The 14,859-nt window shown below is 38.4% G+C and overlaps 1 protein-coding gene across 2 annotated transcripts; it reads left to right on the top strand.

Annotated features, from left to right (window-relative positions):
- The first annotated feature begins 252 nt into the window (after positions 1-252).
- LOC146710315 (protein shisa-4-like) lies at positions 253-14,571 on the top strand. Of its 2 annotated transcripts, none has more exons than XM_085457725.1 (5): positions 253-607; positions 1,284-1,410; positions 1,951-2,111; positions 10,060-10,251; positions 12,974-14,571. In XM_085457725.1, exons 1-5 carry the CDS (start codon positions 541-543, stop codon positions 13,141-13,143), a joined length of 717 nt encoding a protein of 238 aa, XP_085313851.1. In that variant the 5' UTR covers positions 253-540; the 3' UTR covers positions 13,144-14,571. The 2 variants fall into 2 exon arrangements, with proteins under 2 accessions (XP_085313851.1, XP_085313850.1); XM_085457724.1 differs by having other exon boundaries at positions 1,948-2,111.
- The last annotated feature ends 288 nt before the right edge of the window (positions 14,572-14,859 follow it).

The raw sequence follows: 14,859 nt of genomic DNA, 5'->3' as shown, positions 1-14,859 counted from the left end.
AGTTAAATGTACAATATTTCTGAAATATTGCGAATTACAAGTCTGTAAACTACTTTTTAAAATGCATAGTAATAAGATAGTGTAAAATAATTCACTGGTATTCAAGCTAGTTAGCACTGGGTAATATTACTATTCGGATACCCGAATAAATAAAATACGCAATAATTTTTACATTAGTATAAATTGTAAAAAAAGAGGGAAAAAGTATTTTTTTCATCTGCTCAATAACTCACCGGAAAAAGACGACAAGAGGGAAGAATAACTTCCGCTCGTGTCTGCAGCCTCGTCTCTTTAAACATTTCTGTTAACAATTTCTTAAAAGACTTTTTGTTCGCAGCTCGTAACCGTGTGTAATGATGTGTTTACAGACCCGTGATTCTGCACAGTCCGTGGAATAAGTGTGTCAGTGGGCTGGAACACGACCTGAGTGAGGCGGCTTCGTGTATAGACGATCTGTGCAGCAGTCCGTGCGGAGCAGAGTAACTGTCGGGGAAGATTCCCGGGTCCGTGAGTGAATCCGGGAAAGTTTTACACACGGACATGGCGTCAGGCCTGTGTTCTGCTGCCGTGTTGGCTCTGTTTGTGATCCTGTCCCCTTGTGTATCCGGTAAGTTTAATTATGTTCATCCTTAAACGGCCGCTGTGTTTTCTTGTAGCCGCTGACCATCAAGCAGTCTGTGATGTTACTTCAGACCACGTTTAGGGCGAAGTCAGTGACGTAGCGTCTAATTATCCGAAAACTTTTCATTTTTATGACAGGCCATAAAACTCATCAAGACATGTTTTCTTTTGTTTTTTTTAAGTTACAGCTTGTGTTTTAAACCTTTTAATAACACTGTAGGATTAGTTTGTTACAGACCCATAAAAAAAGAAATGAAAGTCATTTAAAAATAATATACAATCAGTCAGTGTCAGTGGCTATTTTCACATGTTTTAGGTTATAGTTTTTATCCACTATATTCTGGTCACTCGAGCTGCCCGCTAATTAACAAGAAACGCGTGAACGATCATTTAGCAGCAGTACAAACTACATCCTTCAGAGTGACCACCAAGTGGAAGCAGCAGGGTTTCAAACTCAGGGCTGAGCATAGATAAGTGTGTGAAAACATCACCTCTGTACAGCGTAGTACACTTTCAAGAGCTACAGTGACAGTGAATCACCAATTCCCTAAAAGTCAAAATGTTGCAGTGCTGAAAAGTTAATTTTAATAACTAATTGATTGACCTGAAATGAGCTAACTTTTGCTGCCCCTCTCTGATTTTCTCGGTCTGCTCTGTTACAGCAGGGGACGACTGCCTGGCTTACAGTGGTAAGGAAGCCCAGGAATGCCATAGAGGCTTTTGCTGTGGGGACTGCAACAGCAGATATTGTTGTTTAGATCCGTCAAAACGCTTTGATGAAGAAGAGTGGTATGTTTTCATTTTCAATCTGCAATCCACAAAAAAACCTGCATTTAGCTAGTTTGTGTAAAATGAACAATTTCCTATTTTAGAAAGTGATTTCTTTTTAAGTCTCTCTTTTCTCCCAGTATAAATGTGTTTAAGGCCACATTTAAGCTGTTAAAAAACAGGACACAATGTCTTCCTGCGCACGGCCATCAGCATAAAGCCAAAGTGCACTAGACTGAAACGAAGGCCTTCATTCACATAACATTCATCAGTGTGCTGCTTTGCTTACTCGCTGGAGGACTGACAGGGTATCTGGGTAGAAAAAGGGCTTTTGCATGCTGTGTGCTGGTTGTTGGAAGATAACACACCTACACCTGTTTTTCAGTCAGTGTTGCAAAAAACGTAGCAGACACAACTATAGCATGAGGAGTTGTTGCATAGTTGGAAGTTTTGAAAATCGACAGTAAACAGACCGTAGGCCAGCTGTAATACTTTGTTTTATTTTTGTTTTTTTCCTATTTTGTTTTGGGCATAATCCCTACTTTGCTTCTTTTTCAGCAGCAAAGATCCTGAAAAAAATTTTCAGGATCAGTTAACTGCTTTCAACAACAAAACATTACTCATTCTCATTGTTGGCATGAGCATCATCCCCTTTGTATTCCTCATCTTCTGCTGCTGCGTCTGCCCCAGCTGCTGCCTGTACAAGCTGTGCAACAAACGTGGTAAGTATTACTAGAACTAGTACTTTAATTTGGGTGATGCTTTTTTGACTGTACTCTGTTGTGAGCAAAGACAACTTTCGTCATTCGTGTGAAACTTCTGGAAGGCACCTTTACATTTACTACAGTTGGTGCATTGTAATGTAAAGTTATTGCAGTCAAAAAATATTGGCAGTTACAGATACATGAACAGATTCTCACACGCTTTCTCTGATGACGGATTTTACTTTACTCAAACCTCAGCGGACACAAAGTATAGTCAAGGCTTTAGATATAGATCTGAAGGCTGTTGTTTTGTGCCTTTTGGCATTTACAGAATATTTCAAGCTCTCAAAACACAATTTTCATGCATTGATGCCTTAAACTTAAGAGTAGGCACTGTGGCATGACGGAGTTTAAGGCACCTCATTTGTTTCTATAGTGGCTAAAAGATAAAACCCTATGAAAATGCGAATTAAACGTTCATCAGTAGCTGTTGACTTTCTTTTTTTTTTTTCTTCTCGATGTCTTTTATCAGAGATGAAAAAGTCCACAAAGACAATAATGTGATTATCTTTACTCACTGGTAGGGCTGCAACTAACGATTATTTTCATACTCGACTAATCTTAATTCCTTCGATTAGTTGACGAGTCAATGATTATTTAAACAAATCTCTGCTTCCTGTCGGCAAAACTTCTCATTCTAGTCTTCAGTAACTCAGCTGCTGAAACCTGTGAAACGTATCCGTCTTCTAGAACAAACCTGTTAGTCAACTAGAAAAGACGGCTGAGTTCCTCTGAATAGAGCCATATTCACAGTAAGTCGGAGCCTTGCAGGACAAAACATGTCAAACACTGAAAAAGATTAGTGATGCTGGATTTCACCTCCTGCCTGTGTGATGCAATATGCAAAAACCTAAAGTGCCCGGCTCAGTCAAATGAATGAAGTACTTGGAACACTTCATGTGAACAAGGACCTACAGTATTAGTGTGAGTCTGACATTTGGGTGATTTCTCATACATTGCAGTGATTGACTGGTGAGTTGGAGCATTTGTCTGAGACCATGAGGGCCTCGTTTGTAGACTGTTGGCTCACCTACCACATGACTTTTATTACCTCAGCAGTTTGGTCTGACAAGAAACAAAACAACTGAGATACAGAGCCTCCCCTGACCTAATGTTTCAGAATCACTGCAGTATTGGAGGCTTTGTAAACTTTTCAGCTCCTCATTGGTGTTTGATTAGGATTAGGTTACTCACTACAGCCTGTACATACTTATAGTTATAGAATATTCACAACATACTTCATACCGTGTACATTATAACATACCATAATAGACCCATTTCTGTAATATACTCACATATCTATATTATTGCTAATATATATTGTAATATATCTATATCACTAAAGCACTTCTGGATGGATGCAACTGCATTTCGTTGCCCTGTACCTGTGCATGTGCAATGACAATAAAGTTGAATTCTATTCTATTCTATTCTTTTGCCTTCCATTGGTGTTCTTGGTGAGCGTATATGCCACAGGGCAATGAGTCAACACGTCATCAGCGATAATTGGTGTTTAGAGTTTGTGCCTAAGTTTGATGCTGGTGTGATTTTTGGGGTCATGTCTTTACTTGATTTTTGCTTCTGCTTACTCTGAGTGCTTTAAATTCCTTGAGCTCAGCCGTATCAATTTTTCAAATACCAACTTTAAGGCGCTCAGAAACAGCTGTGTGGGGCTTTGAACTCTAGCATCTTTATTTTGTTTTTTGTTTTTTTCTCAAATGACATGAAAAGATCAGAGCCAGCAGTTAACTGATCCTACTGAGTATTGTCTCTGTAGCCAGAGAATCATTGTCAATATTTCAAACCTGTTAGACACAGCATAGCTGTAATTAGAGCTGGGCGATAGAACGATAACGATATGTATCGCGATATAACTTTTACTCGATAGAGAAATTAAGCTATCGCGATAGACCTCGCCGCTCTTGTCCTCTTAAAAAAAAAAAAAAAAAAAAAAAAGGTCAGCCGATCCAAATTAAGTAGCGCAGAGCCGAACCAATCACAGCCGCAGCGTCACGTCGCGTGACTTGTTACGTACAGCACAAGTGCCAAGCCGCACGTGTGTTTGTTTGGGAAGCAGCCAGCGGGTAATGGAGCCAGCGGGTAATGGAGGAAATGAGTGTGCCGACTAGAAAAATCAACCGAGCGTGACCGAAGAGAAAACAGATGATGGTTCCAATGCCGGAGAGATTGTCGAACGGAAGAGCCAAAGAAGTTCCGTAGTGTGAAGGTATTTCGGCTATTTCAAGTCTGACAAAAAACAGAGTAGCGTGCACTGTAAATTGTGCTGAAAGCAAGTCTGGAAATACAATAAACTGGTGCATGCGTCACACTGTGCGCCACGTTATTGTTTCGGTGAAATGAATTTCTACAATACTGTTAATTCTACTCTGCAGTGTTTAAATGCTTACATATACACACAGTTACTGTCCCTCCACACATACGACTCGGTTCTGCTTCTATGCCCCAGCTTTGTTTACTTTTTCCCACCGAGGCTTCTAGACTTCTGATTGGCCAACATTTCTGCACGGTTAGGAATCTAGCGCCACCTGCTGCTTTGGCATGTTCATAGCAGCGTTTTCCTTCATTTCTGCCTTTATGTGTGGACGGGATTATTTTTTAAAACGAAAACGGAAAATCTCCGTTTTCAAAAATACCCGTGTACGTGTGGACGTAGCCTCAGTCTCTGACTGGAAGCGCTAATTCGTCATTCGGCTTTTGTCAGACTAAAGTAACTGTTAAAACTGTTTGAAAAGCTCAGCTATACAACAAGGAGAGATTGAGAATTTCCTTTTAGTTCTCAGTTTATTTGATATTGACAAAAGTTAGTCAGTTTTGTCTGTTCTTCTGTAACACAAACTAAGATTTATATTTAGAATTAATATTTTGTTTCTAAGTGGAATTGACAATTTAGTCTGTTTCGTTTGTTCTATTTTGAAACTTAAACGCTTTAGCGGCTGCCTTTTGTGTAGTTTGCAATATTTGCCTTTATTTATCTGAAAAAGTCTCATGTTCCTTAAGTACATCTACCCTGTTGAACTTATTATGGGAAATAAATATTTAAATAAAAACAAGCTGCTGATTATTTCACATTTTACTTGTGAGCAACGGCACATTTAAATCTTACAAATATAGTTATTTGGCTTATATCGTGATAGATATCGTTATCGCCTGAAATGAAAAAAACATATCGTGATATGAAAAAATCTCATATCGCCCAGCTCTAGCTGTAATGATTCTATTATCCCCAGTCAGCCGATATTTACGAGGAGCAATAATAGTAGCAATAATGCTAATAGCAATAAGGATTATGTAATGCTGGATAAAATGCAGACTAAGATTTTATAGATTTTAATAATGAACGGGAATTTTGTTTGTTTTTTTACAGTTGTTATTTTCAGTAGGAATTTGAATACCATGTACTGTGCAAGGAAGCCTTGTGTTTTCATCACTTTGTCAATTCTTGACAGTAATGAAATTGCAAAACCCCTAAGGCTGCACAATTATAGCCAAAATGCTAATCCTTATCATTTTGCCCAATCTTAGGATTACTATTATCACGATTAGTCAATATAAACTAAATTAGGCCTTAAAATATTCATAATAAATTTAGAGACATCACATAACACAGATTTCATGTGCATGTCATGCTGTGATCCTGCTACTTTGCAAATATGTGTGCTGTAATAAAGCTGTTACTCATCATTCATTTAAATTCAGTGCCTCTCTTTGAGCAAAAAAATTACGTCAGTTTAAAGAAAATTGTACAAAAACTTAATGCAAAATTACATCAACACAGCCCTGCTTTCCCCATTGTGCTATATTCTTCTTAAATAAAACTTAATTGCAGACAAATAAGATATTTATTCATTTCCTAAAAGTAAAATATAAATTCTTTCACTCCATTCTTGGCATCTGCGTGATGGAAACTCATAGCAAAGTACTCAACCGATCTTAGAGCTTAATCTCTTTCCCCTTGGATGCTTTGCATATAGTGCCCGCATTGGCACTTTGGAAAGGTTATTCCCATGTAGGGCTTCTCGATTATGGCAAAAATGATAATCACGATTATTTTCACTGAAATTGAGATCACGATTATTTGACGATATTTATTTAACCCTTTAAGACCTAAATGGTAAATGGTAAATGGCCTGTATTTATATAGCGCTTTACTAGTCCCTAAGGACCCCAAAGCGCTTTACATATCCAGTCATCCACCCATTCACACACACATTCACACACTGGTGATGGCAGCTACATTGTAGCCACAGCCACCCTGGGGCGCACTGACAGAGGCGAGGCTGCCTGACACTGGCGCCACCGGGCCCTCTGACCACCACCAGTAGGCAACGGGTACTATAGAACCAAGTCCACCAGAGCTTATATTATTTTTTTTACATGCTGTAGTGCCATTTGTGGGACCATTTCAAGTTGCTATACATCAATACAACTGTTATAGCCCATATTTTAATAATATGTATGCATTAAGTCCATAGTAATTACATAAATTGCAAAAAAGTGCAATAAACTACAAAAAAAATTGAAAATCGCTTTTGTTTTGTTTACATATATTTCTACTTGGAGAAGTTTAAGAGGTTTATCCCTCAAAACTTTAAATACAATAAAGTTGCAAAAAATAGCTTACAACAACAGGAAATTTATTTTGAGTGTCTTCATAGTTTTATTTTGGAGATACAGTTTTTATATACTGCAGGAAAAACAAAAAACAATCCTATGATGCAAATTTGCAAAGAAAACAGCAAGTGCATAATTTCACTGTGGGAAGTGTTACGAACAGCTGATGGATCGGCAAAGCCTGTTTCTGGAATATTATGTTTTTGTTCCTGCAAGCGCTTTTTATGCAATTTTTGCAAAGCTTTATGTGGAACGAAACCGTGACCGAGGACAAGCTGATGGCATCAGATGTAAGTACAACTCCTCCGGTTTCATATGCAAAACAAATTATTGCGCTAGCTTACACGGTTCAGGTTCTACAGGGATTTAAAAATAGTTACACAACACGAAGCGTGCTGCTCTGACCGGCTTTAAAGGGTTAACAATGACTTTAAAAAATAATATAAAATAGTGTGCAACACCACTGAAGTTTTTTTACCTCTCTTTTCAACCAACAGCAGTCACTCTCCTCTCCAAATAACTTCTGCTTAGCTTTCCGAGCTTCCCTCGGGTCCTCTTAATCAGCGGTCTCCAACCTTTTTTGCGCCACGGACGGTTTATGCCCGACAATATTTTCACGGACCGGCCTTTAAGGTGTCGCGGATAAATGAGGGAGGGGCTAATAATCGGCTCAGTCATTTTTAATGATCGTTGAAAGCCCAGATCGTAATCGTGATTAAAATTCGATTAATTGAGCAGCCCTATTCCCATGGATGTTTTATTCCTGCATGGCTCTTTAAAGACGTTTTCCCTTCTATTGGAACTCAGTCCTTGCTATTATAAATAGCAGTATTACTTCCAGTGTGGTTCCTGATGGTTTTAAACATGCAATTGTAAACCCTTTATTAACAAAAACCTGGCGCTGACCCCTCATTTCAAAAGTTCCATTCTTCTCAAAGTTATTGGAAAAAATAGTTTTTATCCATCTGAATATAGATACTAACGGTATGATGGTTTTAAACAGCTACACTCCACTGAAACAGCACTTTTACGTGTTTTTCTTTTTAGCTACTGATTGTGGAATTTCGGTCATCCTCGTGCTTTTAGATCTTACTGCAGCGTTTGATACTGTTGACCACAATATTCTTATCTCCCATGTGGAACACCTGGTTGGCATCAAAGGTGCTGCACTGAATTGGCTTCATTCATATTAGAGTCGCAGAACTTTCAGTGTTAATGTTGAAAAAGTCCACCTCAGCCCCATTTTCTTGTGAGGTGCCCCAGGGCTTAATCCTTGGCCCTCTTCTTTTTTCATTATAGGCTATTATGGGCAAACTTTCTGTTTTTAAATGTGCTATATTACCTAAAGCCTTAATTACTTACCTTGGCCAAATGAGATTGTGCTTCTTTGTGAGCTCTAGCGATACCACGAAGAGCTGTACAGGTTCGCTTTTATGTACATCTGAGTTGATGTTGGGTGATTAACCTTAGCAACAATTGCATTTTTTTTACTTCACCTTGCAGGTGTGTTTTCAGGTGGTTGAATAAGTTCGCTGTGCTGCTTTGTGGTCCTGACACAAATCTACAGCACTCTTCGCAGATGATTTCTTCTTGGTTAACATGATTGTTCTAAATCCAAAACAGCAGACCTGCTTTTGGAAGCAAGCTCGCTTTCTGCTGCTCCAGACATTTGATTTTTGTTTTGACCGTCTGTTGCCTGTCTTTGATGTAGTGTTACTCCTCCGGGCTACGATGCAGTGAACAGCTGTGATTGGCGCACAGGCGTAAGGTGTAGCGCTGGGATTTTGGAGTGCTCAATTTGCTTTGCGATCTGTTGGAGAAGCATGCATTTTCAATGTCATTCAAATAATTCTACATTCCTAATCTCCACCCCTGCCCATCAAATGATTGCTGAATTTGCTTTTTTTGGTCCCTTCTACTTGGGACAAAATTTCTTTTTTATTTAAATAAGCAGGCTGTGCCTTTCCTGTGCTTGCCTGTAGTTTCTAGTGTTGTTTTTACGATGTACATGAAATGTGATCGGTGCAAAGAATCTGCAGATCTACCTCTGAGCAGTAAACACTTAGGTTGCTGTGAGGATTTCTTGTTGCTTGGTTGTGACCAGCCCCATTAATAGGCTGTTGTTTTAAACATGTTAGTCAAAAACAGCTGAAAAACAGCTCAGATGTATGTGCAACCTACAATCACAGGTCCATCTACTTCTCAGGTTCAGAGCGTATCAGCATGTTCGGTGGCCTCCAAAGTTTATTCATCGCTAATGTTTGACTCATAAATGCATAATTGTCCTCACACATGAATGTTTAACTCTGAGTCTCTAGACTTTTATAAATAGACAATGTCTTAATCTTAATTTAACCCCCTTAGTGCTGGTTAGATCCCATGTGTTCATTTAACATGTACATATAGTGTTTATGTTTTTAAATCATTACTACTTGTTAGTTTTGTGTAAATGTGTTCATGTGACATGATAAAGAATGGGTTACTGTACATAACGTAATGTAATTACATGGAAATGCGTGACATGATTAAATTATGTTCAACCAACAGTTTGTCGTGTCAAATAAACACATTTCTATTTTGCAAACTGGTACTTTAGCTGACTGTTGTCAGTATTTACAGTCAACCATTTTTACATTTCCGACTTCCTGTCAGTTTGGTCAGCTCGTAAATGTTTTGCCGTTAGGGGAAGTCCTTCTGGCAGAGAGGCTACAATAAAGTGAGGAACACAATGTGGCATCTTTGGCTTAAGCCGCTGCATGATGGGATCAAATCCAGGAATGTCAGAGCTCCACCCTGTGTGACTCATTGTTTCCATGACAACCCCACGTCATTTACAGGAAGTGGTTGTGATGACACCCACTGTTTAAAGACACCTTGTTTTCCACAAGTTTTCTTTTTTCCTGTTCTAAGCAGTGCCTTTTCATTTTCACTGTACTTACGCAGAGATCAGTTTACACTCTGACGATGATAAAAATCTCTCAAAGAGTTTCTTTGAGTCTCTGTAAACTTCAAAAGTGTAAATCTGTGTATATTCAATAAGCAAACGACATCATGTTTAGTTTCTTTGATGCAGACCTTAAGGAGAGGATGATAAATTATGTATCTTAACTCAAAGTGCACCATTTGCTCTTCTCCTTCCTTAAAAATTTATTTTTGAATCTTTATTAGAATATTACCTATAAATGACAATACACATTAAAGGTGTTTTGGATAATATGTAGCATGTTTCTCCATTTCTAACTTTTTGTTACTTATTTGCTTACACCTGTGATAGAGGCCACTACCCAGGTCACAATGGTCAGCAACACTCCTCAGCATCCAACGGCAGCACCTGGGCCCCCTGAATCCTACCAGGAAATGCCCCACCATCTACCCCAGCCTGGCTACCCAGCTCAGCCCATCCTCACACCGCCCTACCATGGACAGTCATTCACAGTTGGACCACCGCCATCTTATCAGGAAGCCAGTGAGTGTGGTTTATGATTTGCCTTGAGCTCTATTCCAGGAAGCAGGTTTAGCTAAGAAGTCTGAGTTTGTTAACTGCGAGCTGAGAGAAACTCCTGTTTTCTGTTAGTTACTGGGAACAGACCCTGAGCTTCTCTCTGACTCCTCCCGTCCTGCTGGACCTGAACCACTTGTGTGACACACTGAGTCATTTTCTTATTCATAAAGTCGCTGTCAGCGTTCACAGCGTGGAAGTGTACATTTTTACAGAAACTAAAACGCTATGGGATGTTTTGGTATTTTGTGTAATTAACGTGAGAGCTTTGACAGCCATGAATAAGTGATGACAGCAATTACATCACTGTTTTATGATCAGCTCAGAATAAAATCTATATAGTCTATAACTTGGCCAGTAATGTTTTCAGACTGTCAGCCAGTTTCCTTGCAAAAGCTAAGACTTTTCTTATAACATGTTTGTCTCTACTGATGTGATTTTACATTCATTAAAGACTCAGAAAGCTGCCTTGCTTTTTTCAGTTCAATGTGATAGTGCTATGGCTGTAAGAGCCATTATCTATCAGTGAAGACTGAAATCAGATTATAACAGATTAAACTGGGGAACATTTTTTCTGAGAATCTCATTATGCATTTCTATCCAGTAATGGCAGAAACACAAAAAAGGAAAAGAAAAAAGAAAGAAATGTTTAGAGAATAATTATTCAAACAACAAAATGGTCATAACCTGCTGTGAAGGCAGGTTTTCATTTAATAAACTGACCTGAAGGTGGAGTCTGTTGCTGTCTGGGTAACTAATATCACAGATCCATCAGTAAACTGTGTCTAATGAGTTTCTGTAGATTTTTATCATCAGTTCCTGGTTCCTACATTTTGTCCCTGTCAGGTTACAGCTGAATAATTAGAAAAGATTGATTTAAAAATCAAATGCAACATTTGGATTCCAGCTTTCCAGCAGACATTAAAAGTGATGATGAAAGAGGGACGATCAATATCCTGCTCAGCACTGAGTGGTCTTCATATTTCTCATGCTCTTTATTTACCTGTTGCCATGGTGAATCGTGATGCCACAACTCCATTGATCATGGCTTTCTTTCTTTACTAATGCAGATGCTTAACTCTGGGTGAATATACTCAAGATTGATTGAACTAAATCTGATCAGCTGTTCTGAAACAGGAAACTCAGAGTTATCTCAAAGTGAATCAACTCAGTTTATTTTTAAACTTAGTTTTTTGTAAATGCTTCCTGGAAAAGAGGCCCGTATTTAACTAAAGAGAATATATTTGTTTGCAGAACCAGGTGAAAGGTAGGCTTTGAAACCCAAAACTGCGCATCTGTGGAAATATTAATAGTAGGGCTGCCACAAACGATTATTTTGATAGTCGACTAGTCACAGATTATTTTTGCGATTAGTCGACTAATCAGATCATCATCCATTGGACGCACAGCTTATTGCACCAGCAGCATCTGATCTGCTCTTATATAACTATCATTAGCTTACAGCTTTAAGTGTTTAAGGTCTGTGCTAACTAAAAATAAAGACAAGATGATAGTTTATTAAATTTTAATGAAATTTGCAGATTGTTTCGGTGAAGTTTAATAAACTCCTTGCTATCTAAAATATAACGGGACACCGGAGTATATTCTCGAGCATCTCACACTTCTGATAATCAGTTGTCTTCTTAATGTTTATTCAGCTGTGTAAAAACTTTTTGGCTGAGAAACTTTAAGCTCAGCCAAACCGATTTACTCAGGAACAAATAAAATACTAAAAAAAAAGCCAAACAATAACATTTTGAAGTTATCTAAGTGACTTGTATATGTTTAACCTGAGTAGCGAAAGATGGCAGTGGGTTTGAAAACGATCTGCCGGGAGTCTGGTGTTCTCACGGCTCTAGTGAGCCTGTAACCCCGGCTCGCTATCGAGCTAGTGGGTAACAGACGTCTCCGAAAACGTCGGAGCGCTTTTGAAAATATGTGGTGTCCTGATAAACTGAGCAGATATTTGAGGTTTACACAGCTACATTCTCACCTGAAAATATGCTAAACGTTTATTTTGTGACCCAGAAATAATAATAAGAGTAATATTAAAATTAACTAGCTGCCGCCATTGTTGGAAACTGAGCTGGGCTGCGCTATGAATTCTGGGACACAGCTTCTTCTTCTTCTTCTTCTTCTTCTTCTTCTTCTTCGGGGTTTAACGGCAGCTGGCATCCTTGTACATGCAGTGCTGCCATCTTCTGTTTCAGTCCGTTATTACACTCTTAAACCCTACTACTTATTCCTGCGTCTTTTGGGATCTTACAGAGCTTCAAACGACGCGTCGACTATTAAATCAGTCGTCGACGATTTTGATAGTCAACGTAATCGTGGCAGCCCTAATTAATTTGAAGCTCCTGACTCGGGGGGGGAGGAGCTTCAATGTACAAAATATTTCTACAGAAGTTCATTTAGCCTCTGAGGCAGAAGCTTGTTTCTGTGAGTCATGTTGTGTAAAATACTGCGACTGGCTAAAGTAAAGGTGATGAATCTGCGTCATCAAAATATACAATATATATATACAGAAAAAAATATACACAGTAAATAAACACAAATAAACACATCCATTACTGCCAGAGACTTTTTTTAATATAATATTTCTTCTTATGCTACAGAACTTCAGCTGTGGTTACTTTTTTAGTGCTGTCTGCATGTTCAGTCTCATGTAAGCTCTTTTTTCACTTTCCAGTCAGTCCTGCCTATCCTCCGATGCCTTATGGCCAGGCTGCGTTCATGCCCCGGCAGCCAGCATACCCCCAGCCACCGTGCCCCCAGCCGAAGCCCAGTGCTCCACCTGCAACTCCAGACTTTCTTGCTCAGCCTGCATATAATCCAGGTTTTGCTTCATCACCACACTAGGCTGGATCGTGGACATCAGTACAGCCCCAGGAAGTGCTTTGAGCCTTTTTCCCTGTACTCGCATGTAAGTCACGTTACATGGGAACAAAGTGCAATATTTATCATTTCAGGAATACATATATATTAGTTTAGCCTTAATGTTGCTTTCACTGATATATGGCAGTGACCTGTGTCATGTAACTTCATGCTCATATCAAGCTTGGTGGTCTCCCCTCTTTTAAACTTGGATAGTGTTACTGAGTCCATGTTATGATTTCCTCTACAGAACTGTGCTAAGTGATAACAGATATTGATTTTTTTTTTTCCTTTGTGCTTTTGTGTAAAGCAATTTTTCCGGCTTATCTCACTATTTAAATTCTATTATGGAAAATGCAGTGCCTTTAGACAACTATTGTGATTTCCTGCAAATATGACTTTCTTTGATGATTTAATTGACTAGTTTTACATTGAGAAGTTTGAATTGTTAATTTGCTGACTCTGTCTTTTCCCGAGTGTTCCGTTTCCTGTTCTAAAACACTCTCTAAATCTTTTAGCGATGTTCCAGTAATGATTCAGTTTTACATAAAGTCCCAGCTTTGTTAAAAACAGGACTGAGCCAAAATGCACTGCGAGGTTTACCAAAGGAGTCTTTTATGTTCAGTGAACTAAACATCAACTTGATTGACGCGTGTTAAATATGAGAAAGACTTGTGCCTACAAAAAGCATGCATGGAACTTAAAAGAAAAATATTTTAAAGCATTTTATCTCATTTTATTCTATTTATTGATCCATTTGAGTCACAAAATGTTGTCACATTTACTCGGCTATCTTAATAACAGCTTCACTCAAATGAGCCTTGATGTTTTGCAGCGTGCAGTTTTTTTAAATGCTGCCATCGAACCTGTTAAATGTTATTAGAACACGAATATTTCTTTTTTTTGTTGTTATTGTTTAAAGTGCCCCGTACGAGTGAGGGTTTGTTCGTGTGTTGTTTCACTGTTGTTATGGAAAAAGAGCCATCACTTCCGCTTTCTGTTGACTGAAGTTACTTGAACATCATTTACAGATGTGACCTTTTTCTTGTGCATCTGCTGACCCAGCAGTACAGTCACAAACTCGTGTGCCAGTTTACATTTTGATGTTCTGTGAAAATCTCATCATCTTTCTTTGTTTAGACTCTTACATTTCAGTGTCGCTTCTCTGTAGACACCATCTGCCAGTTAATGAAAGGGATGCAAGGTCACATGTTTGTAGTTTAGACCATTGATGTAAGAAGTATTTTAATCCAAAAACACTTTGTAGTATGCTTTCCTTTTGTCTAAACTGTGTATGTAGGAATACTGTTTATTTGTTTTTTTATATATTTTTGGTTAGTCATATTTCAATTTTGTGGAGAAAAAATACTTTATTGTGATGTTCATTAAAATGTATGTTTTCTTTTTTCCTCAGTTTTTGGTTCTTGAATATTATTAATGATGGTCATACTGCAGTGTGTTTATTCATAATGCAGTACATGAATGATAGCAGATGAATTAGGATGTTAATGTGTGCATGAACTACACACATTTCTCCCACTGCATCTCTAAGAGAAAAAAACGGTAATGGAAAGTGTTGCTCTCTCGCTGTCTCCCTTTTTCTTGTCGATATTTCCTGTGTATTTTTCTGGTTTTGAGGATTTTTTTTTTCTATTGCTGATGCTTGAATATACAGTGGAACCCCGACTTACGAAATTAATT

The sequence above is a fragment of the Copadichromis virginalis genome, linkage group LG5, assembly GCF_057382275.1.
Source record: "Copadichromis virginalis isolate Kocher_CV1m ecotype Utaka linkage group LG5, C_Virginalis_male_GT1.1, whole genome shotgun sequence".
Classification (NCBI taxonomy): Eukaryota; Metazoa; Chordata; class Actinopteri; order Cichliformes; family Cichlidae; genus Copadichromis; species Copadichromis virginalis.
This window is presented reverse-complemented; position numbering and strand designations above follow the sequence as displayed.